At 46.6% G+C, this 27,132-nt stretch overlaps 2 protein-coding genes across 4 annotated transcripts; one reads left to right on the plus strand and one right to left on the minus strand.

Moving 5' to 3' along the window:
• On the minus strand, positions 1–3,757 carry Znf575 (zinc finger protein 575). Of its 2 annotated transcripts, none has more exons than XM_076838900.2 (4): positions 3,687–3,757; positions 2,089–2,197; positions 1,527–1,640; positions 1–1,050 (listed from the first exon to the last, which is right to left on the minus strand). In XM_076838900.2, exons 3-4 carry the CDS (start codon positions 1,621–1,623, stop codon positions 392–394), a joined length of 756 nt encoding a protein of 251 aa, XP_076695015.2. In that variant the 5' UTR covers positions 1,624–1,640; positions 2,089–2,197; positions 3,687–3,757; the 3' UTR covers positions 1–391. The 2 variants fall into 2 exon arrangements, with proteins under 2 accessions (XP_076695015.2, XP_076961958.1); XM_077105843.1 differs by lacking the exon at positions 3,687–3,757 and adding an exon at positions 2,449–2,561.
• Positions 2,688–27,132, plus strand: Ethe1 (ETHE1 persulfide dioxygenase). Of its 2 annotated transcripts, XM_076838899.2 has the most exons (8): positions 2,688–2,768; positions 6,762–6,900; positions 9,985–10,129; positions 10,245–10,393; positions 24,257–24,386; positions 26,141–26,230; positions 26,638–26,754; positions 26,927–27,132. In XM_076838899.2, the coding sequence occupies exons 3-8, from the start codon at positions 9,985–9,987 to the stop codon at positions 26,977–26,979; spliced, it is 684 nt and encodes a 227-aa protein (XP_076695014.2). In that variant the 5' UTR covers positions 2,688–2,768; positions 6,762–6,900; the 3' UTR covers positions 26,980–27,132. The 2 variants fall into 2 exon arrangements, with proteins under 2 accessions (XP_076695014.2, XP_076695013.2); XM_076838898.2 differs by lacking the exons at positions 2,688–2,768; positions 6,762–6,900 and adding an exon at positions 9,166–9,354.

Below are 27,132 nucleotides of genomic sequence, written 5' to 3' on the forward strand. Positions count from 1 at the left end.
CTTAGAACCAGTCATGTGGCCAAGGTGGAGACACCAAGTTAAACTTTCAGCAAGGAGGGAGCCTGTTTGCCCACATTCCTCAGCAACCCAGGACACTAGCAGGCTTTACTTTTGCCATATAAATGGGTGAAAAGAACCAGACTGAACCAGTCCCATCGAACCACAACTCCAGGTCCATGGTTTGGGATCCAGTGTTAATTCAGGTTGACACCTGCCCCTCCAGGTGAGCAGAGTTCCTCAGGCTTCTAATTCTGAACCCAGTGTAAATGGCAGATCTCTCACCCTGCCAGCTATCTGGAAGAGCCAAGTCCATACAGCAGGGCTTAGAAATCCCACCTTTTTATTGACCGGAGCTGGTTGGAAGGGGCCACCTGTAAGCCAAAGGGAGAGCTCAGTCTCTCTCCCCCTGGCCCTCTGCCTGGTGGTGGCTGCGTTGATGAACGAGCAGGAGGCGTCTCTGGCCAAAGGCCTGGCCACAGTTGGAGCATCGGTGTTGGCCAGTGGCTGGGCTGCCTGGTGCGGTGGGGGGGTCGTGACATAGGCGATGGGCAGCCAGTTTGGAGGGAAATGAGAAGGCCTTGGGGCAGTGTGGGCAAGGATAGGGGCGGGCGTCATTGGCATGGTGTGTGTGGCGGTGGGCTGCCAGTTTGGAGGGGTAGCAGAAGGACTTGGAGCAATCAGGGCACGGGTAGGGACGGGTGGGAGCGTGGGTCCAGAGGTGGGCTGCCAGCTTGGAGCGGTGACCAAAGGCCTTTGGGCAGTGGGGGCAGGGGTGCGGGCGGGCACCACTGTGTGTGAGGCGGTGGGCTGCCAGCTTAGAGGGGTAGGAGAACGCCTTGGGGCAGTCGGGGCACGGGTGGGGTCGGGTGCCCCCGTGCGCTAACCGGTGTGTGGCAAGCTTGGATGGGTAGGAGAAGGCCTTGTCACAGTCTGGGCAGCGGTGCGGGCGCTGGGGTGGGGGCCGCCGGCGGGGCCGGGAAGGCGTGCCCCCAGACTTGGAGGGCCCTGGAGCCGACTGGCTGGACTTCTGCGGCGGGGCCTGGTGGGGAGCTGGGGGACAGGAGGACTGGTGTACTCCAGGAAGCAGCTAACACCCTGGGTCCAAGCTAGGCTCTGCTAACACCTTGATGTTGCAGCCCGCCACCCAAAGTGTACCTTAGCATTTTAACGTTACACTAATTTTCTAAATGCCATTATTTCTGCTTCCCTTTTCCCCCATGCATTATCCTGAGGGGCCCCAAGGGGTTACCTTCCTAGGTCCCCAAAGCTACTGAGGCATCTATTTCCAGTATCTTTCCAGTGATCACCCTAAAGTCCCACATCCCCATATGCCTCTTCTAATTTCCTCAGCCCTAGCGAATGACCACTGGAGATTTCCCAAAATCAAATGGGAGGATTCCCCAGAGCAGATGCAGTTTTGGGGATCCTAAATGGTCGTGATTCTGGGACTTCAAACTTTCAGCCTCTGATTTCCCAAAACATGTGATCTTCTTATCAGCCCATTCCTGGGAATGAACCCTACTCACAGGCAGGGTCGCTCTCAACTCCTTTGGTCACGGGCTCCTTGCCAGTAGGACTAGGATTTGTGCCCTCAGCCTTGGACTTTGCGCCTCGCTCCAGCATCTTGCTGACACAGGAACCTAGGGGCAGGCGCAGGGGCGGGGATGATGCTTGGGTATTACCAGGTTGATAGGGATAGGGTTGGTTGGAGGGCCTAAAATCAGGTCTGTCTGTTTATATGGGATTCTTAGGTGAGGGCAGGCGTGGCGGGAAGGCGGGGCCTAAAAGCAGAATGGGCGAGGCTATGCAAATCTAACCTAAAGACCTTTGCAATTGAAGCTTTGGTAGAGTGGGCGGGGCCTATGTTCAGGGTGGGCGGAACCTTCCTCCCTCCAAACCCTACGGCCGCGAGAGCTAACACGGTGATGGGCGGGGTTATGCAAAAAGACCAAAGTCAATTGCTCCGCAACTCAGGCCCAGGGGCGGGCGGGCGGGCGAGTGGAGTGGGCGGTGTCTTTTGCAGCTCTGTCCCAGGGGAGGGGCCTATTAGCGCAGTGGGCAGAACTTCACATCCAAGAGTGGCTTTACCAGGCTTTGGGCTCAGTCTCAGTCCATTGACGCCGCGTCAACCTCGTCTTTCTTGTTGGTAAGTTTCATCCGCGGTGTGGATTGTGGCCGTGGAGGACAGACGGGAGACCTGGACGAAGATACGAAAGGAATGTGGCGTGTGTATCAATCCTGAGACCTCTAATACAATTTCCCTTGGGGTTGCAAGCATCCGGGATACAATGCACCCCTCAGAGTGTTGGTATTCGTGCACTAAATGCAAAGCCCCCCCGGAACCGAGTGTCCGGACCCAAAGCGAGCCTCCTCGGAGAGATCCTGGCTTTTAGCCCCCACAGTTTTCCGTAGACTAGGCGTCCGAGCCAGGACCCCTACCCTCCTCACCTGTGGGACTGCCCCTCCTTTGGGGCGGGGCTCCAAGCCCCACCCTCCTCGGCCGCTCCCGGTGCCCCAGCCGCTGCCTCGCTGCTTTCGGACCCACGGAGCTGCACCGCTGGGCGACGGGGCGGGCAGAGGAGGCGGGAGCTTCGCTAGCTGCTGGGCCCAGCCTTATTTCCATTCCCTCCTCCCACGCCGGCGTGGACGCATGCGCAGTTGCGGCCAGCAGAAGCTGCGGCGGGGGAAGACGGAATGGAAGGAAGGGGTGGGTGAGCCTGGCAGACAAGTTCACCATCAAGCGCAGAGCTGACGGCTCAAGAACCGCGGTAAAGTGCCCAGCGGTGCGGGGCCTACGGTGGCTGGCTGGAGTCAAGCACGTGCAGGCTAACACGGACTAACTACGCTTGGAGCTCAGAGAAAGCTCCGAGCCTCTATACTTCTTTTTTAAGTACCCCTCTTCTTTTCACGGGACAGCCTGAGTTACATCTCTGGAGGCAATTTCAAAAGCTCGTTCTCCACTTCACCTCTAAAGGCATTTGCAAAAACATCTGGCCGTTTCTTCGAGAGAGGGCGGGGGAGGACTCACTCAGAGCGAGCTGGTGCCGGATAAAAGGCATGGCATTTTATAGCATCCTGGCACCCTCCACCATGGGTGGCTCCAGGTTCTCAGCACCCCCGTCCCTGCCCCGCATTCCACGCTTCCTCCTTCCCCCGGCCTGGGTGGTCCCGAGGTGCCCAGGCTTATTCTCCTGGTGCCAAACCCAGGGTGGCATTCTTCCCAGGCAGTGACAGTGCATGTTCCTGCCCCGCGCTGGAAAGACTGTGAAGTGTCCTTTAAAGTCCTCCACCTGGGTGACTCTTCAGCCTGACAATAAGGTCTGGCGAGCCCTGGGAGCTGTGGGAGTACTTTGGCAGGTAATTGGGTTCTGGGCCAGATTGCCTGGGGGTAACTGGTCTGAACTCTTGACTCTGCCACTTTCTAGCCCTGTGACCTTGGGCAAGTCACTTCATCTTTCTGGGTTTCAGTCTCCTCATATATAAAATGGAAGATTCTTGGGATTAAGTAAGATAATCAATGGAAATTTTTGAGAACAGAAAGTGTCTAGAATGCTCAATAAATACTATCAATATTTTTGTTTTTACTGTGTATTAAACTAGGCCTGATGGGGTCAAAGTTGTACCAAGAATAGCAAGTGACCAAACTTCAAGATGGGGAGGACCTTGCTGCATTGGGGGGATCTCACCTGTCATAACTTGTCATGTCCCAGATGCTGGACTTCCTTCCAGCTATTGTGTATGCCACTGTCATTCCTGCCTCAGTGTCTCTGCACTAGCTGTTCTTTCTTTCCCCGGGGCTCTTCCTTCTTTGCTTGCCTGGCTCCACCCACCCCCACCTCAGTTCAAATGTTATAAAGGTGAAGACTTCCCTGCTCACCCTTCCCTCCATTCCTGGCTATGTCCTCTCCCTTATCGCTATATATCTGCCTTCTAGAATGTGTGCTCTGTTAAAATGAACAACTTATCAATCTTGTTCATCTCTGTGTCCCCAGAATCCAGAACAGGGTCTAGCACGTAAGAAATGGTCAATAAATCTGTGTCCAATAAATACGTGAAAGAATTTTAACAATAAGAAGCCCTCTGTAACAGAAAGATAGAATGATGGGTAGAATATAGAACTTAAGGTCAAGGAACTTAGGAAGGGGACTAAGCTGAGTGAGAAACCAGGGGAGGGTTTTAAACATAGGAAGTAGGCCTGGGTTGTAGCTTAGTGGAAGAGGGTTTTGCTAGCGTGCCTGAGGCCTTGGACTCAATCTTGAGCACAGGAAAAGAATTAGTGAGTCACAGAAACATAGGAAGTATCATGAACTAGGTTTGGTTTTCATATGCTTTTTTTTTTTTTTTTTTTTTTTTTGTAGTTGTAGATGGTCAGCATGCCTTTATTTCATTTGTTTTTGTTTTTGTTTTTTTTTTTGTATGTCGTGCTAAGGATCTAACCCAATGCCTCACACATGCTGAGCAAGTGCTCTGCCACTGAGCCACAGCCACAGCCCCTGATATTTTTTTAACCATTTTTTTTTTAATTATGGAAAAGTTAAGTATGGTGGCACACACCTGTAATCTCAGCTACTAGGGAAACTGAGACAAGAGGATTGCAAGTTCAAGGCTAGTGTGGGCAATTTTGCAAGATCCTGTCTCAAAATATATTTTTTTGATGTATTGGTGGGGGGGGGAGTGGACCCAGAGCTTTGACCATGGTAGGTAATCACTGTACCACTGAGCTATATCCCCAGCCCTTCTTTTTTTGTTTTGATACAGGGTCTTGTTAGTTGCCAAGGTTGGCCTCAAACTTGCAGTCCTCCTGCTCAGTCTCCCTAGTAGCTGGAATTACAGGTGTCCACCACTGTGCCCAGCTTAAAAAATATATATATTTTAAAAAGGGCTGAAGTTGCCAGGTGAAGTGACACAAGCCTGTAATCCCAGTGGCTTGGCTAGCTGAGGCAGGAGGATTGTGAGTTCAAAGCCAGCCTCAGCAACAGCAAGGTACTAAGCAACTCAGTGAGACCCTGTCTCTAAATAAAATACAAAATAGGGCTGGGGATGTGGCCCAGTGGTCAAGTGCCCCTGAGTTCAATCCCCAGTAGCCCCCCACCAAGAAAAAGGGCTGAGGTGCAACTCAGGGGCATAGCACTTGCTTAGCATGTGCTCACTGTTGCTGAGGCTGTCCTTGAGGTTATGATCCTCCTGTCTCAGCCTGCCAAGCTGCTGAGATTACAAGCATGTACCATTTTGATTGCTTAATCATTTCTTAATGTTATCAAATACCCCATCAGAGTTCAGTTTTTCCTATAGCCCCATTAACATTTCCCCCCACTCTTTCCAAGTGCAATGTTTAATTTTATTTAAAAGTTGAGAGAAAACAATTATTTGCTGCATCAATAATAGAATTGGCCAGCATCAGGCTGGGCCTGTCATACATAAGGCCCTGGTTTTGATCCTCAGCACTGGAAAAAATAAAAATTGGCCAGTGACAACTATCACACACTTATTTTTTATTTTTTTTTGGTACTGGGGATTGAACTCAGGGGCACTCAACCACTGAGCTACATCCACAGCCTTATTTTGTATTGTATTTTCAGACAGGGTCTCATGGAGTGGCTTAGCACCTCACTCTTGCTGAGGCTGGCTTTGAACTTGAAATCTTTTTGCCTCAGCCTCCCAAGTTGCCACTCTCTGGGATTACAGGCATGTACCACTCAGCCCGACTGCAATCACTCACTTGTGACCAATGTTGTTTAAATGACCACAACCACTCCTCCTAGATGATTCTAAAGCTCAGTGCCAGATACCATATCCCATAAACATCTTTTTATCACAGTTTGTTTGAATCAGAATTAAACAAGGCCTACGCATTGCATTATTTGCTGTGACTCTTTTTTCATTGACATTTTAAATGCTCTGATGGCTGCATGGAAAATTAATTGTAAAGAGGTAAGTGGAAGCCAGAAAACCAGGGAGGCCACTGTTACCTAGTCATCACAGTATTAACTACTAGCATTTATTGAGCACTTATTAACTTGTTATATACTGGAAATTGTCTTTATGTACATTAATTTATTTAATATCCACAGTAATTTATTAAGAAGAGGTGCTACTATTGTTCTCATCAGAAGAGGGAAATAAGGCATGGAGTGCAAGGTCACACAGCCGGGTCCCAGCAGGAAGTAACAACCAGAATTTCAATTCCTACAGCCTAGCCCTGGAGTCCAAACAATTCACCCTGATGCTTTGCTGCCTCTTGATGGGGTTAGAGGGCATGAGGATGGAAAGGGGGCCTGACTGGAGAGGTTTACTTAACAGGGCCTGGAGATGAATTGGGTGGAGGTGGCCAGGGGAGGAAGGAGTGAAGGACAAAGATGAAGTAATGCTGGCTAGCTTCCACCGAGGTCCTGTTCTGTGCCAGGTGCTCTTCCAGACTCTACAGGTGGGAACTAACTGGACCTTCATAATGAAGGGAGGAAAAAACAAGGAGAGAAATGAATTACAGTAGATGGGGTAGAGAGAGAAGATGGGAGGGGAGGGGAGGGGGGATAGTAGAGGACATGGAAGGTAGCAGAATACAACAGTTACTAATAGGGCATTATGTAAAAATGTGGATGTGTAACCGATGTGATTCTGCAATCTGTATTTGGGGTAAAAATGGGAGTTCATAACCCACTTGAATCTAATGTATGAAATATGATATGTCAAGAGCTTTGTAATGGTTTGAACAACCAATAAAAAAAAGGAAGGGAGGAAATATTTTCAACTTCATTTTACAGATGAGAAAACTGAAATGCAGAGAAAGAACAATTTTCAGCCCAGGGTCTCAGATCTGAGAAGGATGAAGCCAAGGTTTCTAACTTTCAGGACATCTCACAGCTGAGCCTACAGAAACCCCAGAGGGCCTTCAAGGGTCAGGTAATCAACCTAGAAATTCTTTCAAAACATTAGGAATGAGCCCCAGGAGGAGCAGGTCTTATTTGGGGAGCTCTCCCAGTAAAGAGTGTCTGAAGGTTCTTTTTTTTCCCTGGCTCCTCCCTGCCCTGAGCTCCTCCAATTGCTGCACTTCCTTATGTCCCCACCTCTGTGTCTCACCATCCTGACTGGGGACTCACCTCTGGGTCCCAGTTTTGCCCAGGTGGCAAGCCTAGAATTCATGCCTGGAATAAATGAGCCAAGTTCCCTTGGCTCGGAGCGTTTCTCTCCACCCATTTCTCCTGGTGACTTCCTCCCACAATCTTCTAGAATCTGCAACTGTACCTTTGTGACTGTTTCTTTGTAGGACATCCATTTCAACCCTCCCTGTGCCTCTGAATGGCTCTTCAGGTCTCCTTCTTTGGTGTCTGAGCCTTTGAGAGACTCTATGAGTCTTATCTCTGATGAAGACCACCAGAGATACTCGGGGAGTTTGGCAAAATTGGGTTTTATTGACTTGCTGTAGCTTAGGAGGGAGGACCATAAAGGAAGTCCTGGCCAGCTCCCCAAACACACAGAGAGGGCTAGCACTAGCAGAGGGTCTGGGAAAAGGTGATATTTGTTTAAAATTTAAGTGAGGCAGAGTTTAGGCTTAAGGCAAAGCAGATCACATGGAAAGGGATTAAAGTGGGGCCTGCTCTGAGGATTCCTTCCAGGGCCTGTTCCTTGGAAACTTCAGAGTGAGGACCAAGGTGGATTTCAGTGCATTGTCACATCCCGTAATCCCAGCAGTTTGGCAGGAGGATAGTAAGTTTGAGGCTGGCCTGGGCCACTTAGCAAGATCCAGTCTCAAAATAAAAATTAAAAGTGCTTGGGCTGGGGTTGTGGCTCAGTGGTAGAGCGCTTGCCTGGCATGTGTAAGGCACCGGGTTTGATTCTCAGCACCGCATATTAATAAATAAAATAAAGGCCCATTGACAACTAAAAAATATTAAAATAAAAAAGTGCTGGCATATTAGCTCAGGGGTAAAGTGCCCCTGGGTTCAATCTCAGTATTAAAAAGGAGCTGGGGAGTACTGGGGTTGTGGCTCAGTGGCAGAGCACTTGCCTAGAATGTGTGAGGCACTGGGTTCGATTTTCAGCACCACATAAAAAATAAATAAAATAAAGCCATTGTGCCTATCTATAACTAATAAAAATATTTTTTAAAATGGGGAGCATAAAAGTGGACTGTTGCTGCCTGAAACCCACCTCAAAAGCTCTCTGCACTTGGGCCAGCAGTCAGACTGCTTCTTTGGCAGTTTTTTGGATCCTCCAGAAGACAAGAATGGAATGGTTGAGTTGTTTTGTTTGTTTTTTTTTTTTTTTTGTTTGTTTGTTTGTTTTTTGTTTTTTTACTTCTTTATTTATTTAAATAAATAAAGGATGAGGATGGAACTCTGGGGCCTTGTGTGTTCTAGGCAAGTGCTCTACCACTGAGTTATGTAGCTCTAGCCTAGGAGGGTCTTATTCACACTATTGATATGATTCCGAAGAACAAAACTTCTGACAGTCCATGGCTTTAGACAGGGCAGTTTCTTGCCTCTGGGTCTTTGATGTGAATGAACAAAAGCTGTTTTACAGTTTCACACCCCATCATAAGACAAATAAGACAAAAAGATCTTCAGCCTGAGTTTGCAAGATATAATGCAAAATTGTATCTTGCAAACTTTTATATGTATTACATGTAATTTATGCATATTTATTTATTATATGTAAACATACATACATGTACAAATATGTATATATGCATGTGCAAACACATACATAAAATATTTCTTCTTGGGAAGAAAGAAAACATTTCTGATAAACTGCTTCAAGAAATTTTGAATGAAACTTAAGAGGGTTAGTATTGTTCTGGTAACTAGGCACCCACCCAACAGTCCCTCAAAACACTAGTGACCTTGAACCGAGCATCTTTTTTTTCTCATAATGACTCTTCCACCAAGGGCTTTTCCTATACAATAGCCTGTGGCTGTGAGTGAGGGGGGGGGGATGTCTCTTGAGTTTCTACCTCTCTGCCTGTCTCTCTCTCTCTCTCTATGCCAGTATTCTGAGCGTCTCGCGAGTGTCTCTATTCTGTTTTTCCAGATGTGAGTGCCCCGGGGCGGCTCGTTGTCTTCCTGGGTCTCTGACACATCCCTGCTGTCCCCCAGGTCTGCAGCTGCACGCCCCGCCCTCCCTCCGCGCTGGCGCCCGCGGCCCCTTTAAGGCAGGCCCCGCCTCGCCCCGCCCCGCCCCGCCCCCCGCCCGCCCAGCTCTCAGGGTCAGCCCTGGAGCGTCCGGCTGTGGCGGGTGCTTTGCCTGGGCTCAGCGTGGACCCTGGCCTGGGGCGCGATGGCAGCGGCGGCCCTAAGGGTTGCTAGGCGGCAGCTGAGCCAGCACAGCGGGTCTGGAGCCCCCATCCTCCTGCGGCAGGTGCGAGGTGGCTGAACCGGGAAGCGGGTTACTGGGCCGTAGGCAGCGGGAGGGGAGAGACTCGTGGATGTTTTTAGGGGGAAGAGATCTGGGGGTGGGGGTCCCATGCCTGTACGTTGCACACAATAGGTGGAGCTGGGGGCTGGAATGCAGTGTCCAGGGGAGCGATATGGGGGACCGTGGGTTTGGGGCCGAGCTCCTGGGTCCGTTACAAGATAGAGTGCTGGGAACCCTGGTTTGGGGTGTTGGAATTCCTGGCGCTCTCTCCCTCCGGGTGGCCCGCGGTTTCCCTTGAATGCTATCCCTTGCTTTGACCTAAAGCCTTCTCTCTCTCAAGGTTGTTCCCATCCTCCTCCGACTGTGTATCTATTTATTTTATTTTTTTTTTTTAATGAACCTCTGTCTACTTTTGAAAGGAAAAAAAGAAAAAAAAAAGAAACTTGGAATGACTTAGTTCTGATAGAGGAAGGTGGGGATCCGGACACCCGGATTCCCGACTCCAGGAGAAAGAGGGACTGGGGTTTCTGCTTTAGAAACTCAGGAAGAGGATGTGTGGTCTGGACTCCTGGCTCTGGGGGATGGGAGTCGCGGATGGGCACTCTCACCTGTGTCCCCCAACCTCACCTCCAGATGTTTGAGCCGAAAAGCTGCACCTATACGTACCTACTGGGTGACAGAGAGTCCCGGGAGGCCATTCTGATCGACCCGGTCCTGGAGACAGCACCCCGGGATGCCCAGTTGGTCAAGGAGCTGGGGCTGCGGCTGCTGTACGCTGGTGAGTCTGGAGACCAAACTCGTGGGTGGGGGGAGGAGGTGCTGGGGCCTGGACCCCTGGGTCTCAGGGAGGAGGGTTGGGGGCTTGGCCCTAATCTTGTCCTCCTCTCTCCCAGTGAATACCCACTGCCACGCAGACCACATCACAGGCTCAGGGGTGCTCCGGTCTCTACTTCCCGGCTGCCAGTCTGTCATCTCCCGCCTTAGTGGGGCCCAAGCTGACCTGCACATTGAGGATGGCGATTCTATCCGCTTTGGACGCTTTGTAAGTTGGATTCTGGGTCCCCCAGAAGAGGGTGATAGTCTGGACTCCTTGAACTTAAGGGAAGAGGGTACTGGAGCCCTGGGCTGCTGAGTCCTCAGGAGGAGGGACCTTAGGACCTGGTTTCCTGACCCCTGAACTCACATCTCTGGGAGGAGGCCACTATAAACAGGTAGGGCATTGGGGAAGGAGGTTCAAGGTGGGTGTGTCTCCGGCCAAGTCCCTTAAGTCAACAACATTTATGGAGTTTCCTAAGCCTTTGGGGCAGTTCTGTGGGCCCTGTGTCTCCATAAAATTGATTGGTGGTTGAAATTCTGAGGCCAGGGCTAGGAGACCCAGCCCAGTCTTCTGAGCCACTGTTGGAGGAAGGAGCATCCCCTTGCACAGCGACAGGGCTAGGGTGAGGCTCAAGGGAGTAATATTTAAGGTGGTGCTCACTTGCAGGGTGCTGTAAATGCAGGGCTGGCCCCTGAGAGTGGGTGCTTCCTTTAAATGTGGCACTGTGGTAGCCTCACCCTAGCCCCAGCTGTTGCCTCACCCAGGAATGGTCAGAAGGTTCCCACTTCCTTCTCTTTCTTGCCACAGGTAGAATCAGCAGGTTTCCAGCCAGAATTGCAATCCAGGGCAATATGGAGGAGTGGAGGGGGTTGCTCAGAGGAGGGCAAACAGCTGACAGGGCTTTTTTTTTTTTTTCCCTAATCAGAGTTGCTAAAGATGTAGTGAGTTTGGTTGACAAAATGCCAGGTTACAGGGTAAGGTCTCAGCCTCCAGGGCAGAAGGTTTTGCTAAATAATGGGAACAGTTTATTTATCGAGAGTGTTTAGTAGAAAGAGGACTGTGCATGGGATCAGAGGGTTTAACTGCAGTGGTCACAGACTCTTGTTTTTTTGGGGGGTGGGGGTGGGTGTGGGTATTGGAATTGAACCCAGGGCCACTTAACCACTAAGCAATATCCCCAGCTCTTTTTTATATATTTCTTTAGAGACAGGGTCTTGCTAAGTTGCTTAGGGCCTTGCTAAGTTGCTGAGGCTGCCTCTGAACTTACAGTCTTCCTGAGCCACTGGGATTACAGGTGTGTACTATTGCACTTGGCCACACACTCTTTATTTCAAGCCTATTTTGGGAAGTAGGTAAAAAAGACTTTGTACACTTATGTGGGTGGCACGTAATACTCAGGTGCTAATAAGCATTTCTTGGATTTGAGCAGAGCCTCTGAAGGATTAGGAATGATTAGGGTTTGTGTCAAGGTGAGTCTGCTTTCAGTGAGCAAGTGTGGAAGGGTTTAGCTGTGGTACATTTAATTTCAGTGTTTATTTTATCTTTAGCGGCCTTTCTGATATAATCCACAGACCATACAGTGCATCCTTTTAAAGTACGCAGTTCAGTGACTAGTAGTGTATTCAGAGTTGTATATCCATCACTGCAATTTTAAATTATTTTCATTTCTCTAAAAAAGAAACCCCATACCCTGAGCCATCAGCCCTTCCCTCTTCTCTTCCTCAGCCCTAGGCAACTTTTAAAAAATTTTTTTTTGGTATCAGGGATTGAACCTAGGGATGCTTTCCCACTGAGCCACATCCCCCCTGCCCTTTTAAAAAATGTTTTTGAGACAGGGTCTTCTTAAGTTGCTTAGAGCCTTGCTAAGTTGCTGAGGCCAGCTTTGAATTCGCAATCCTCCTGCCTCAGTCTCCTGAGTTGCTGGGATTATAGGCGTGTACCACTGTGCCTGGCTTACTCTTTTTTTTTTTTTTTAATGGTATTGGAGGTTGAATCCAGAGGTGCTTTACCACTGAGCCACACTCCCAGCCCCCCCCCCTTTTTTTTTATTTAGTTGTAGATGGACACAATATCTTTATTTTTATTTATTTATTTTTCTGTGGTGCTGAGGATCGAATCCAGGGACTCATGTGTGTGAGGCAAGCACTCTACCACTGAGCTACAACCCCAGCCCTCTCCAACCCTTTTTAATTTTAATATTTGAGACAGGGTCTTGTTAAGTTGCTGAGGCTGGCCTTCAACTTGAGATCCTTCTGCCTCAGCCTCCCAAGTTGCTGGGGTTACAGGTTTGCGCCACTCAATTTGTAATATACTTTCTGTGTCTATGGGTTTTCCCATTCTGAATATTTCATAGAAATGGAGGCATACAATGTGATTATTTTTACTGACTTCTTTCCCTTAACAGCACAGTCTTTTCAGGATTCACCTTTGTCATAGCATGTATCAGTACTTCATTCTCTATATCTTTGAACAGCATCCCATTACATGGATGGTTACGCCCCAACTTGTTTATGCATTCTCAGTTGGTAGACATTTGAGCTCTTTCCACTTTCTGGCTATTATGAATAATGCTGCTGGAACATTCATGTGTACATGTCTGTTGACGTGTGTTTTTTTAAAATATTTTTTAGATGTTGATGAACCTTTATTTTATTCATTTGTTGATATGCAGTTGAGAATCGAACCCAGTGCCTCACACATGCTAGGCAAGTGTTCTACCACTGAGCCACAACCCCAGCCTGACATGTGTTTTTTTTTTTTTTTCTTTATATTTATTTTTTAGTTTTCGGCAGACACAACATCTTTGTTTGTATGTGGTGCTGAGGATTGAACCCAGGCCGCACGCATACCAGGCGAGCGCGCTACCGCTTGAGCCACATCCCCAGCCCATGACATGTGTTTTTATTTCTCTGGAGTTTATGCCTAGGAGTGGAATTGCTGAGTCACATGATAATTTTACGTTTAACAGTTTGAGGAACTTCCATACTTTTCCAGAGTGGCCACATTATTCTACAGACCTACCAGCAGGATATGAAAGTTCCAACTCCTCCACAGCCTTACCAACACTTGTTATTATCTGTGTTTATGGTTGTTTAGCATTGGTTTGGCTTTTTTTTTTTAAAGAGAGAGAGAGAGAGAGAGAGAGAGAGAGAATTTTTTAATATTTATTCTTTAGTTATCGGTGGACACAACATCTTTTGTTTGTACGTGGTGCTGAGGATCGAACCTGGGCCGCACGCATGCCAGGTGAGCGCGCTACCGCTTGAGCCACATCCCCAGCCCGCATTGGTTTGGCTTTGATCTGAGATCTTTATCAATCTTTGGAGATGGGTCTATTTATTTATTTATTTTTATTATTTCTTACATCACATTAGAGGAATGTATTACATTCATAATTTTTTTGCATTACAATTCTTAATACACTTTATACCACAATTTATCCAATCTGTTTGTATATAAGGTATGTGACACCAAATTCACAAGAGATGGGTTTATTTTTTATCCCTCTTATTTTTCCTGCTCCTACTTTTAAAAATCAAGTCTATAACATACCTATGATAAGGTGAGAAGTGCACAGACTACACACGTGCAGCTGGGTGCAAGCGTACATATGTTTACACTTGTGTACCCACCATCCATGTGGAGATTCACAACATGCCTGTCACCCCAAAGGCTTCCTTGTCCCTCTTCTTGGCCAGTGACGCCTCTATCAAGGGATCATTCTTGGGACTTAGGGACCCACAGTTAGTTCCACCTGTTCTGGACTTTCTAAAGAAGAATTACAAGTCGGCATACAGGTGGTGCACACCTGTAATACCAGATGCTTAGAGGCCAAGGCAGGAGGATCACAAGTTCAAGTTCAGCATGGGCAACTTAGACCCTGTCTCAAAATTAAAAAAGAAAAGGCTGAGGATGTGGCTCCATGGTAAAGTGCCTTTGGGTTCAATCCCCAGTACTGCAAAAAAAAAAAAAAGGAAGAAGAATTAATTATTAATTACACACCTGTGTGCACTCCTATGTCCAGCTCTTTATACTCTACATGATGCTTCTACTGTTGCAATTCTTTCCTTCTCTTGCTTCATAGCAGGGGTTGGCAAACTTTTCTGTAAGGGACCAGATCATAACTATTTTCAATTTTACAGGCCTCAGGGTCACTTTTGCCACCACTTGGCTCTCATTTTATGGTGTAAAGCAGCAATAGACAGTGTACATAAATTAATAAGCATGGCTGTGTTCCAGTATAACTTTATTTATGGCCTCTTGAATTAAATTTCAGATAGCTTTCAGGTGTCAAAAAATAATTATTGGGCTGGGCAAGCACACTTGCCTGGCATGTGTGAGGCACTGGGTTGGATTCTCAGCACCACATATAAATAAATTAAAATCTATCAACAACTAAAAATATTTTTTTTAATAATAATAATAATTATATTTTTCAAGTAAAAATGTAAAAACCATTCTCCACTTTCAGGCCTTACAACAACAGGTGGCAGGCTTAGTTTGGTCCACCCCACCATAGTTTGCTGACCCCTGAGGTAGAGTACATCATTGTGTGAATACACCCCAGTTTGTTTACACATTCTTTTTTTAATGATCCATCTCAGTTTTGGGCTACAATGAAAAATGCTGCTATGAAGTTTTCGTGTTTTTTTTTTTTTCTTTTTTCTTTTTGGCGGTACTAGGGATTGAACACAAGGATGCTTTATCACTTAGTTATATCCCCAGCCCTTTTTTTTATTATGGGGCAGGATCTAAGCTTATTGCTGAGATTGTCCTTGAACTTGTGATCCTCCTGAATTGCTGGGACTACAGGTATGTGCCAGTGTAATTGTTATGAATATTTTTATACAAATCTCTTGGTGGATATTGCCCTAAATTTCAAGAAGTTGAATTTTCTGTGTCATAGAGATAAAATATGTTTGACTTTAGTAGAAATTGCCAAATAGTTGGATTTTTGTTTTGTTTCGTATTTGACAGGGGCTTGCTATATTTGCCTTGGCTGGTCTCAAACTCCTGAACTGAAGAGATCCTTCTTGTTTCAGCCTTTCCAGTAGCTGAGACTGTAGGCACACACTGTGTGTGTGTGTGTGTGTGTGTGTGTGTGTATTGCTGCACATTGAACTTAGGGCTTCAGGTATACTAGGCAAGTGCTCGACCACTGAGCTACATCAACAGCTCATACATATTTTTAAAGTGGCAATTCTTTTACGATTTTGACCCATATTCTGGTCCCCTGTGTAAACAAACAAAGTGCAGATTACAACAAAAACTGTATCACAGCCTTATGCTAAGCAGTTTTTTGAACTAGTATAGTTTATACTGAAGATGGACCAAATTTGAATGGTTTCATTGTAGAATGAATTTTTTTTTTAAATAAGCAGTGACAATTGAACATTGTAGCTCCCACAGCAGGTGGCAAATTAGGTGCCTGGTTAGTACTTGAATGGGAGAAAGTCAACCTTGTTGATTTATAGAGGAGTGCTGCTCAAAATATGATTCTTCAGGCCCTGATTTAGAGATTCTTTAATTGCCTGGGGGTGGCACGGGGAATCAGTATGTTTTTAAAAGCTCCCTCAATGATTCTTGTGTGACCCACATGGAGGAATTTTGAAAAAATAATGCCAAGCTATCCAGGGTACTTCCTCTTATTTGGAATTAAATATTTGAAACATGAAGCAAGTCTTTTTTGCACTGATGTTTTCTAATGAAAAAAATTTAAGCACACAGAAAAGTTGGAAAAAATACATTCATACTGTGTACAATTATCTTTTTTTTAAAAAAAAAATTTTCTTGCACAGTGCTGGGCATGGAAGCCAGGGTCTCACGCATGCTAGGCAAGGGCTCTACCCCTGAGCTGCTCCCCAGCTCATCTTTATTTTTGATGCATCACCAAATTGGAGATGTTAGCCCACTCTCCCTAAACAGAGCAAATATTTTTTTCTTTCCCAAAATAAAGGAATAGGATTTAGCCGATGGAGATCCAGAGTATTTAGTGGTGATGAAAACGAGGCTTTGTGTTTTAGAGCTTAGCTCTCATAGGAACAGTGATTAAGTACTTTTGAATAGTGGAAGAATAAACACGAGGACTATATGGAAAGGAGGCCGAGAGTTTGCTCGCCACCAGGGGGCAGTGTAGGCTGCGGAAACTGCAATGCTGCCATGGGGTGTGCGCGGCCTTGTCCCATCTGTATTGTGTTTGACTGATGGCGGGTGGTTTCAGAAGATTTAGCTGCTGCAAGAAAGGGTGTGGTGATGCGTCATGGAGGGGAAGAATGAGATTGTTGAGAGAGTGGGGGTTATGTGCTGCCGTCAGCTGGGCCCAGCTGGAATATCCTGCAGTCCCTGAGATCACTCAACAAGTTTCAGGAGCAGCTGAGGCTGCCTTCAGTCAAGATCTGAGTTGACCCCACTTGCAACTTTTTATTTCCAAAATCTACATGCAACCGAGTAATAGTGCTCCCCCAGCCCCCGCAGCGTTGAGAGAACAATTTTAACACTCTCACACAGTATCCATAAGTTCCCCAGTTGGGGACGATTTATCACAGTTGCTTTATTTCTCTATTTCTGTATGCTTCCCACTTCCCCTACCCCCAACATTCAAAAGTAAATTGCAGGGGCTCCGGGTATAGCACAGTAGTAGAGTGCTTGCCTGGTACGTCCAAAGCCCTGGGTTCCATTCCCAACGTAGAGGGAAAATAAACTGAATTGCAGATATTTCACCCCTAAAGTCTTCTAACAGTGTTCTCCTTTCTCACCCCTTCTCAGACTCTCAAATCTTTGTTGTTGTTGTTTTTAATTTTTTTTTAGTTACAGATGAACACAATGCCTTTATTTTATTTATGGATTTTTATGTGGTGCTGAGAATGGAACCCAGTGCCTCACACATGCTAGACAAGCGCTCTACCACTGAGCCACAACTCCAGTCCCATTTTCTCAAATCTTTTGATCTCTGGACTCTCTTAAAAACTAAAGAAGACCCTAAAATGCTCTCTTTCTTTTTTTGGATACCGGGGTTTGAACCAAGGGTGCTTTACTGCTGAGCTACATCCCCAGCCCTTTTTATTTTTTATTTTGAGATAGGGTCTTGCTGAGTTCCAGGCTAAGTTGCCCAGGCTGGTCTCAACCTTGCAATCTTCCTGCCTCAGCCTCCTGAGTTGCTGAGATTACAGGTGTGAACCACCATGCCCTGCTGTTTAGTTTATGTGGTTCTATTAATATTTACTGTATTAGATATTCAAATTGAGACTTCATTTTTAGAGATGGAACTCAGAATTTGCTGCATGCTAGGTAAGTGCTATACTACTTAACTACATCCTCAGGCCTGAGACATTATTTTAAAACAGTAATATACAAGCACAGGCTCCATTAGCCATCAAAGCAATGACATTATCAAAGATCATGAAACTTCTGGAAAGTTCACTAATACTTGTGGGTTAATGCAAGGGGTAAAAAACAGAAGACATTTGCCCCCCTCAGTACTGGGGACTGAACCCAGGGGCATTTTACCTCTGAGCCACATCCCCAACCCTTTTTATTCGCTATTTTGAGACAGGCCTCACTCAGTTGCTAAAGCTGGCATTGAACTTTTGATCCTCCTGCCTCAGCCTCCTAAGTCACCAGGATTACAGATGTGTGCCATCACTCCCAACAGCAAAAGACTTTTTGAAATGTCTAAAAACCTTTTTGACCTTGTGGAAGGAACCTCAGGGGTTCCTTCAATTACACTTCGAGAACCACTCTTTTACAAAACCTTTGTCAAAGTACCAAAATGTACAGTAATTCATCTCATCAGTAAATATTGAGCCCACGTTCAAATTTCTTGGGTTGCTCCAAGAATAATTTTTTGCAGCTGTTTTTAGGAACCTGGACCCAATGGAGGTTCCTGCACAGCACTAGTTTATTATAGCTGCTGAGTCTCCATCTAGACTAGTTCCATATACTTTGTGCTTCATGACATACACTTTTTTTGGGGGGGGGGCTACTGAGGATTGAGCCAAGGGGTACTTAACCACTAAGCCACATCCCCAGCTTTTTAAAATATTTTATTTAGAGACAGGGTCTCCCTGAGTTGCTTAGGGCCTTACTAAGTTTCTGAGGCTGGCTTTGAACTCTAAATTCTCCTGCCTCAGAAATCCCTCCCGAGCCGCAGGGATGACAGGTGTGCGCCACCGCTCCTCGCTATGACATTGACTCTTGAAGCTTCCTGACCTGTTGTCTTATAAAGGGTCTTGATATGTCTAGGACACCTTGTGGTGTCCTTTGTCTTCTAAAACTTCCCTTTTTTTACAAATTGAAGTAGATTGTGGATATTTCTTATTGGTTAATAGTCATCATTTTAACAATCAGTATCAAAAAATCGAGTATTTGCTTCTCACCAGCTTCCACTGATGAATTCTCACAGTATTTATCTCCAGATATTTTTGGAGTCAGATATTGTGCCCTCTCCCCATTTGGGGGAGGAGGAATTTTGAAGGTTAAGTGCATTCAGGGTCCTCCTCATTTGGATGGAAGGCAACTAGGACTTGAACTTGGACAGACTGACTTCAAGGGCATTGCTGTTGACCACCAAGGTTTTCAGTTCCCACGTCCAGAGGGGAGGGTTGAACAGATGGCCCTCCTGTGGGTTGATGACTGGGTTTCTTCTTTCAAAGGTCCCTCTGGCCTGCCCCAGCCCAATCCCCATCTTCCCTCCTCAGAGTCTCTGGAAGGCCAGGGCCCCAGCTGGCTCTCTTACTCACACCCTCCTTGGTCCTTTCCTTACTAATAATCCAGAAAAAAAATTGGCAACTCTAAATTTGGCCTGCCATATGAAAGTCACACACTTAAATGCCCACAGAGGCCAAGGGGGCAAACTGAGTGTTCTGCCACTTCCTGCTGTGTGACCTGGAGCTCGCATTTTACCTTTCTGGGCTTCAGTTCCCCCATCTGGAACATGGGCCCATATGGGTACCCGTGGAGAGTGGGTAGAACAGGGCCTGCTTGAGGTCAGTTCCAGGCAAAAACATTTGCTCTTGACTCTGTTGTGGTTTATTTCCACAGAGAAATATGTTCTCCCTCCATGTTCTTGTTGTGACATGCTACTACAAATTGTCTGATTGACATGTTTGACTTCCCTTCTAACCCTGTGTTCTGGGTGAACCAAGCACACAGTAGGTAATAAATAGCAGCTGACATTTGGCACCAGGAGCAGGGAGCGGTCCCATCTGTGACACGTTTTCAGGTGTATTCCCTACTTATGGGGACGCCCACTGCATGGGTCACATTGGTTGTTTCCATGTAGGAGTAAAGCCAGGCTGTAGTCTTCTGTTTGATTCTCAGAGTGAAGCTGGGAATAGATCCATATCTCCTACTTTTGAAGGGTAGACAACAAATGCGGTCTCCTAATAACCACCGACCTGTCCAAACACAATTCTGTAGGCTGCATCCAGCCCTCGGGCCTCTGTCGTGCCTCTTCTGATAAATGAACCTCATTGAACATTCATAACAGTGAAATGAGTTCAGAATTATTTTTCCCATTTCACAGATAAGGAAGCTCAGAGAAGAAAGCAGTTTGCCTGAAAATCAGACAGTAGGGAAGGGGCTGAGCCAGAATTTGAAACCAGGAGCCTTTGTGATTCTACTAGATCAATTGTTTTCCCGATTTTAAAACATTCTTATTTATTATTCATATTTTTATTATAATAACACTTGTGTACTGAGAATTTTTCTAAGCACTTTACATACAAAGTAGCTTACTCTTTATAACAATCCTATGAGCTGGGTACTGTTATTATTCCCATTTTACAAAGAAGCACACAGGCCCAGAGTGGTAGAATAACTTGTCCAAGGTCACAGAGCTAGTAATAGAACTAAGATTAGAACCCTTGCCATCTGGCTGCAGAGAGTGCTTTTTTTTTTTAACTGTTTGATTCTATTTATATAACATTCTAGAATATGCAAACTAATCTGTAATAACAGAAAGTCAGAAGTTGACTGGGGCTAGGGGTAGAGGAAGGATTGGAAGCATGGATTGGAAAGGGTCACAAGGAAACTTGGGGGTGTTGGAAATGTTTGTCATCTGATTGTAGGGATGTTTTCTCTGGAGTACCTTTTAAAAAAATGTAAATAAGGAGAGAAAATGAAATCACCAGGTCCATAAGTGAATCCACCACATCAATAACTCCAGAAGCAATTAAAACATTTCAGTGCATAGAGAAAGAAGAAAAACTTCCCAATTTCTTTTATGAAACCAGCCTGATTTTGATACCAAGAGCCACTTGTGCAGGTATTAACTCTGGAAATCAGCTGCCCTGTGTATGACCTGGTTTCGAGATTATTTTTTGGTTTTTTTCTTTTAGAAGTTTAATTGCAGTTTGTCTTCATATGATTTCTCTGGGCATGTAAGTCAGCTTTCCATCACTGTGACAACATACTTGAGATAAACGTAAGGAGGAAAAGTTTATTTTGACTCATAGTTTTATAGGTTCCAGTTTGTGATCTGGTGGCCCTGTGGTGAGGCCAGGGGGGCGGGGCCCATATCCTCTTCAAGGCCACGCCCTCAATGACCTAACCTCCTCCCTCTAGGCCCCACCTACTAAAAGTTCCTCCACTTTTTAGCAGCACCTGAGCTGGAGACCAAGCCTTTATTTAACACATGAGTCTTTGGGGGACGTTCCAGATCCAGATTGTAACGTTGGGCTTATTCTGCTTGGGAATTTAGCAGCCTGATAAGAGAGCCCAGCAAGAAGGAAGAGGAGGCAGGTTGGCCTCCAAGGCTGATGCCAATGAGAAGGCTTTCATGTGCAGGACCCAGAGCCTGGTCTCCTGACACCCTCCTAGCACGTCCCTGCCACCCAGGCCCATGTGTGTGTGTCTTTATCCTCGTCCCCTTCTCTCTGCGCCCCTCTCTCTGTCCCTCCACCTCTGTCTTTGCTGTGGTGCTGGGAATGGAACCGGGCCTCACCCCTGATGGGCAAGTGCTCTGCCACTCTGCTACCCACCCCCTCTCCTCATCAGCTCTTGCTTTTTCTCTGGAAACCTCCAGCAGTCTGGGGCTGCCTTTCACCCCCATCCCGTGCCCTCTTCAAGAGGCAAATATTTTACACCTTGGTTCAGACCTGAGCCGCAGCTTCGCAAAGCAATGTTTGTTCTCTGTGCCACAGGCTCCGGGAGATCTCCCGCTTCTCCCCCACTCTCCACGCCAGCCCTCCTGCTCCCTTCCACTCCACTGGATCTGACGCCTCTCTGTGTCTCGCCCACTTCTGCTAGACGTGGCCTGTGGACCATGTTGTCCTGTGTAGTCAGTTTGCTCCTTCGAGGGTGTGCATACACCCCAACTTATCTATCCATTCTTGTCCATGGGCTCACAGTTGGTTCTCAGTTTGGGGCATTATAAATAGTCCTGCTGCAAACAAGACACACAGGAACAACCGCGGGCCAAGAGGTGAGCCCAGGGACCTGTAGGTTTTTCATGTTTCCCACCCTGATGTACCAGAGTTTCCATTTTTCCACATCCATCTTTTTCACCACAGCCTTTCTGGTGTGGTGTGGTGGTGATATCCTGTGGTGGTTTCACTTTTATTTCCCTGATGACAGATGAAGTGGAGCAACTTTTCATGTGTTCGTACCATTTGGATGTCCAATTTTGCAATTTCTTTTTCAATTCTTTACTATGTTTTTCTATTAGATAGTATACCTTATTGATTTGAAGGTTATCTTTATATATTATAGATCCAATAACTTTGTTGAATATTTGTTTGTAGATAGCTTCTCTCCCTCCTGCTGTCTTCATGGTGCATTTAAACAAAAGACATTTTAATTTTATTGTAGTTCAACATATCCATTCGGGCTCTGTAATGAATGCAGTTTTTTTTGCTGGGGAGGAGGGGGCTGCAGTAACCAAGGGTTGAACTCAAGGGCACTTGACCACTGAGCCATATCCCCAGCCCTATTTTGTATTTTATTTACAGACAGGGTCTCACTGAGTTGCTTAGTGCCTTTTGCTGAGGCCGGCTTTGATCCTCCTGCCTCAGCCTCCTGAGCTACTGGCATTACAGGCATGTGTCACTGTGCCCAGCTCATAGTGAATACTTTATGTGCTAAAGACTCCTTTGCCTGCTCCAAGATGACAAACTCATTTGATGTTTTTCTCTAAAGTCTGTTGTTTGATCTTTCACCTTTAGATCTGTAGTCCATTGACTATTTATTTTTGAGTGTGGTGTGAGGTAGGGGTCAATATCAACTTTGCTTTCTAAAGAGACATTGATTGACCCAGAACTATATTAAAAAGACCGTTTTCCCACCACTGTGCTGAAGTGAACCTGTGACTGGTTTAAGAAAACATGCAATTGATATATTCGCTCTCTGGCTCATCCCCTCCCAGAGCCTCATTCTCACTTTGCTGTCACCTCCAACATCCTTTCCTGCTATCCACTCCTGCTCATCTCACTGCAGCCTCCTGTTGTTTCTCCAAATCAAACACAAAACGACCACATGTCTTAACTAAGCGGGAGTTTAGTTTTCTCCTACAATAGGAGATCTGGAAGAAGGTAGTTCAGCAGCACTAGGTTGGTGGGATTCTCAGGGTTGTGCCTTTTGTTGCAAGGTAGCTGCTGCAGCTGCAGCCATCACACCTTGAATTTAGAGCCAGAGGCAGGAGAAAAAAAAGCAATGCCTGTTCCTTCCCTAGACATCTCAGGAGTCTTACTGAGATCTCATTGATCAGACAATAGTCAGGGGCTACCCAGGCTGCCAGAGAGACTAGGAAAGTGTTGGCCAGGGACATTGACACCTAGAACCCAATTGGAGTAAGGAGAGGTGGAGTGAGTTGGTGGGGGGCCACAGAGTCTGCATGTGGGGTCCTTGGATATCAGCAGATGACTGACCCAGATGAGGCTGAGATTTGGGAGGTGGAGCTCTACTGAGAGGGAGGAGGGATGGGGGTGTGGGGACTAATTTTATAAATGGGGACTAATTGAATCATGATGTTAGGTCATTAGAGTAATATTTGTTCTATGACCCTGGCTTCCCTGGAGCTGAGTGTGGAGATTGAGGCCACAGGACTCCGGACATGGGCATTCTGTGCATATGTGTCGGGGGTTCTTAATGACAGAGTCCCAGAAGTGGCTTGAGATGTCATAAAGGGTACATATTTGAGATGTTAATAAATACTGCTAATTTCCCTCCAAAATGACCACACTGATTTGTACCCACACCCCAGGAAATAAAAAGGCTCGTCCCAAACACTTTAAGCAATTCTGATAGTTGTCACTCTGGTCAGTGAAAATAAGCGTTTTTAAAGTTTTAATCCTTTCCTTTCTCCATTTCTTCCTTTTGAGGAGGTTGGTCACTTTTTTGGTGATCTTTTACTATTTATTTTATTTACTTCCATGAACTGCCTGTTCTTTTCCTTTCTAAGTTCTTTGCTGCTGTTGTTCATTCATTTGGTTTTTTTGGTATTGAGGGTTGAACCCAGGTGTGCTTTATCACAGAGCCACATCCTCAGCCCTTTTAAAAATTTTTTATTTTGAGACAGGAGCTCTCTAAGTTTCTCAGGACCTTGCTAAGTTGCTGAGGCTGCCTTTGAAATTGCGATCCTCCTGCCTCAGCCTCCTGAGCCACTGAGGTCATAGGTGTGGACCACCACTCCCAGTTCTTTTGGAAATTCTTATTGACGCTTGGGAGCTATTCATATATTGTGGCTTTTTTCACCTTAAAGTAACTTTGTTGTACACATTGCCAATATTGACTCTGAGGTTGTTTTTTTTTTTTTATGTCCTTTAACTCTGATTTGCGGGGGGCGGGGGGCGGGTACTGGGGATTGAACTCAGGAGCACTCAACCACTGAGCCACATCCCCAGCCCTATTTTGTATTTTATTTAGAGACAGGGTCTCACTGAGTTGCTTAGCACCTCACTTTTGCTGAGGTAGCTGGCTTTGAACTGAAAATTCTCCTGTCTCAGCCTTTTGAGCCACTGGGATTACAGGCATGTGCCACCGTGAGTTTAAGCATTTTAAACTCATAATCTCTTCCTTCATCTAATATGACTCTGGTGGGGCTTCTGGGGCCAGCTTGTTGGTGACTGTCTCTGTACACCCTGTCCCTGCCAGGCCTTGGAGACCCGGGCCAGCCCTGGCCACACCCCAGGCTGTGTCACCTTTGTCCTGAACGACCTCAGCATGGCCTTCACTGGAGATGCCCTGCTGATCCGTGGATGTGGGCGGACAGACTTCCAGCAAGGTGACCCGCTCCTTATCCAGCCCAAGATTCAAATATGGTTATATATTTGCCAGGGTTTTAAGCATGAGCTGCAAGAATGAATGAGTGGACCTTAGATTTTTAGGGGGCCAGTTTTACATTCAGAATTTAGTTGCCAGAGTATCCACTTAGGGCATTAGCTATTGGAGGACCATTAATTCCAGGGGTGCATTAGTTATCTATTGCTATGAAACAAATTACTGCAAAATGTAACAATGATTAGACAGGCACAGTAGCACATTTCTATAATCTTAGCAACTCTAAGGCTGAGACAGGAGGATTGCAAGTTCAAGGTCAGCCTTGGCAATTTAGCATGACCCTGTCTCAAAATAAAAAATTTTAATAAAAGCTGGAGATATAGCACAGTGGCAGAGTATCCCTGGGTTCAATCCCCAGTACATAATAATAATAATAATAACAACAACAACAACGACATTCACTGTCCCACAAAGTTTGTGAGAGTCAAGAATCCAGGAGCAGTTTAGGGTGTGGGCTGTACTCATCAGAAGCTGGATGGGTCTGGGGACCCACTTCTGGGGTGGCTTCCTCCCATGGCTGCCAGTTCCTGTGCTTGTTGGCAGAGGCTTCCCTTCCTCACCTGGTGGACTGCTCCAGAGGGCTGCATGAGTGTCCTTATGACATGGCAGCCAGATCCTCCTAGAAAAAAAATGACCAGAGAGAAAGAGAAGCCCTAATTTTTTCTTTGACCTTGCCTCAGAAGTTATACTCTGTCATTTTTGCAATATCCTATTTATTAGGAGCAAAATATGTAATCCAGACCCTTAGATCAAGGGGAGGGAAATGAAGTGTCACGTTTCAATAAGAAGATTCAAGAATTTACAAAGGTGTTCGAAAACCACATCAAGGGCCTTAGCTGCTGGTGGGTGTGGTGGGGTGGAGTTCTGCTCAGGAGATCAGCTCCTAGTGGCTGCTCAGAGGCCCCTAGGAGGTTGTTAGGTCCCTGGTTCAGCTGTGAGAAGGTTCTGCAGCTTCGGGGTGTTGCTGCAGAGGATGGTTTGATTCGGGGATTTTCCTGTGGGAAGAGAGTTTAGTTTTGGATCTCAGGATCTGGCTGCCCGTTGAGCATGTACATGAATGTGGCTTGACACTAGATTGGAGGAGTAGGCTGTATTGTGGGCAGAGGCAAGACCATGTGAGAGAAATGGCGGCAGCTGTCACACACTGGCAGCGGGAAGCCAGGTCCCGGCCCCCTCTCCCTCTCTATGTCTTCATTTCAGACTGTGGTCATCTCTCTCGGACTTCTAATTTGCTTCTTATCCATTCCCAGCACAACATAAAATGGGAGAATTGAAATGGAAGGCAAAAGAATGTTCCAGAGAGGTTTGCCTCTGTCCCGGTCGAGGCTCAGCTTCCTGTTGGAACCACTGTTCCATATGCTGCTTGGCCTCCTGTCTTTGGTTTATTACCTTCTAGTCCAACTTCTTTGCCCAGAATCCTTCCTCAGTGTCCCCAGAGTAAGGACACATTTCCTGGGGGGCTTCAGAATCTCTCTTCCCACACTTACAGTCCCACATTATAAAGGCAAATTTCTCACCATTCATTTTTCTTCACGTATGTCCTTCCCTCTGCCTCTACCTCGACAAAGGAGTTTGGGCAGGAGATGAGGGAGATGGCTTTGCTACTCTGATCATCCTCCCACCCTTTTCCTGAGGGAAGGTATTTTAGGGCTTCTCCTATCCTGCTCACCCACTGACCTCTGACCTTTCCTTCCCCAGGCTGTGCTAAGACCTTGTACCACTCAGTCCACAAAAAGATCTTCACACTTCCAGGCAACTGTCTGGTCTACCCTGCTCATGATTACCATGGTGAGGGCTCGCTGGAGGGGGTGGGGGCTTACCTAACATTTGAGGGGATAGCCAGCTTCTGTATTCTTTGTTTGGCACAGAGACTACACACATTCCAGAAATTCCTCTGGCCAAAAATGATTAAGTGCTTGGGTGTGCCGTGTGTGGATGTAGAAACTAGACAACTTCTAGAATTCTGCAGGGCGTGGGTTTTCCTGGGACTTCCTTGTGGAGTGCAGAGGACTGTTGGGAAACTACATTTCCCATAATGCGCACCGGGAGGGAAAGCAATCAGAATATTTTGGGAAGAGCCCATTAGTGCCAGGCTAGAGAGGCACCCAAAGACCTCCTGGGAATTGTAGTTCCGAGTGGCCCAAGGTACTGGACCAGTTGACTTCCCTCTCCCTACCCCCTACCTTGGTCACTAGGACACACAGTGTCCACTGTGGAGGAGGAGCGGACTCTGAACCCTCGGCTCACTCTCAGCTGTGAGGAGTTTGTTAAGGTCATGGACAATCTGAACTTGCCCAAACCACAGCAGATAGGTGAGCACCAGGGGTCCTGGTGGGAGGAGGATTGGGGTGTGGACTCCTGGGTCTGAGGGAGGAGGGGTAGGGCCAGAACTCTAGTTCTCTAAAGAAGGGCGCAGTGTATCTGGGTCCTTGGAGGGACATGGGCTTCTGCCTGGCCCCTTGGTTTCATCCAGTTTCTTTTCAGACATTGCTGTTCCAGCCAACATGCGCTGCGGGGTCCAGACGCCACCTTCCTAACCTGTTTCTGTCAGGTGCTTATGTCCGTCAAGAATGCACTCAGTGGAGCGAGGCGAGAGGGGTCACCACTAGACCTCTGTCCCCTCCCACCCTATCCCCATCAGCCCCTCAAACTTCTTAAATAAAAAGTATTTTTTTTCCTTTCGTCATGAA

Source organism: Callospermophilus lateralis, chromosome 18 (genome assembly GCF_048772815.1).
Source record: "Callospermophilus lateralis isolate mCalLat2 chromosome 18, mCalLat2.hap1, whole genome shotgun sequence".
Classification (NCBI taxonomy): domain Eukaryota; kingdom Metazoa; phylum Chordata; class Mammalia; order Rodentia; family Sciuridae; genus Callospermophilus; species Callospermophilus lateralis.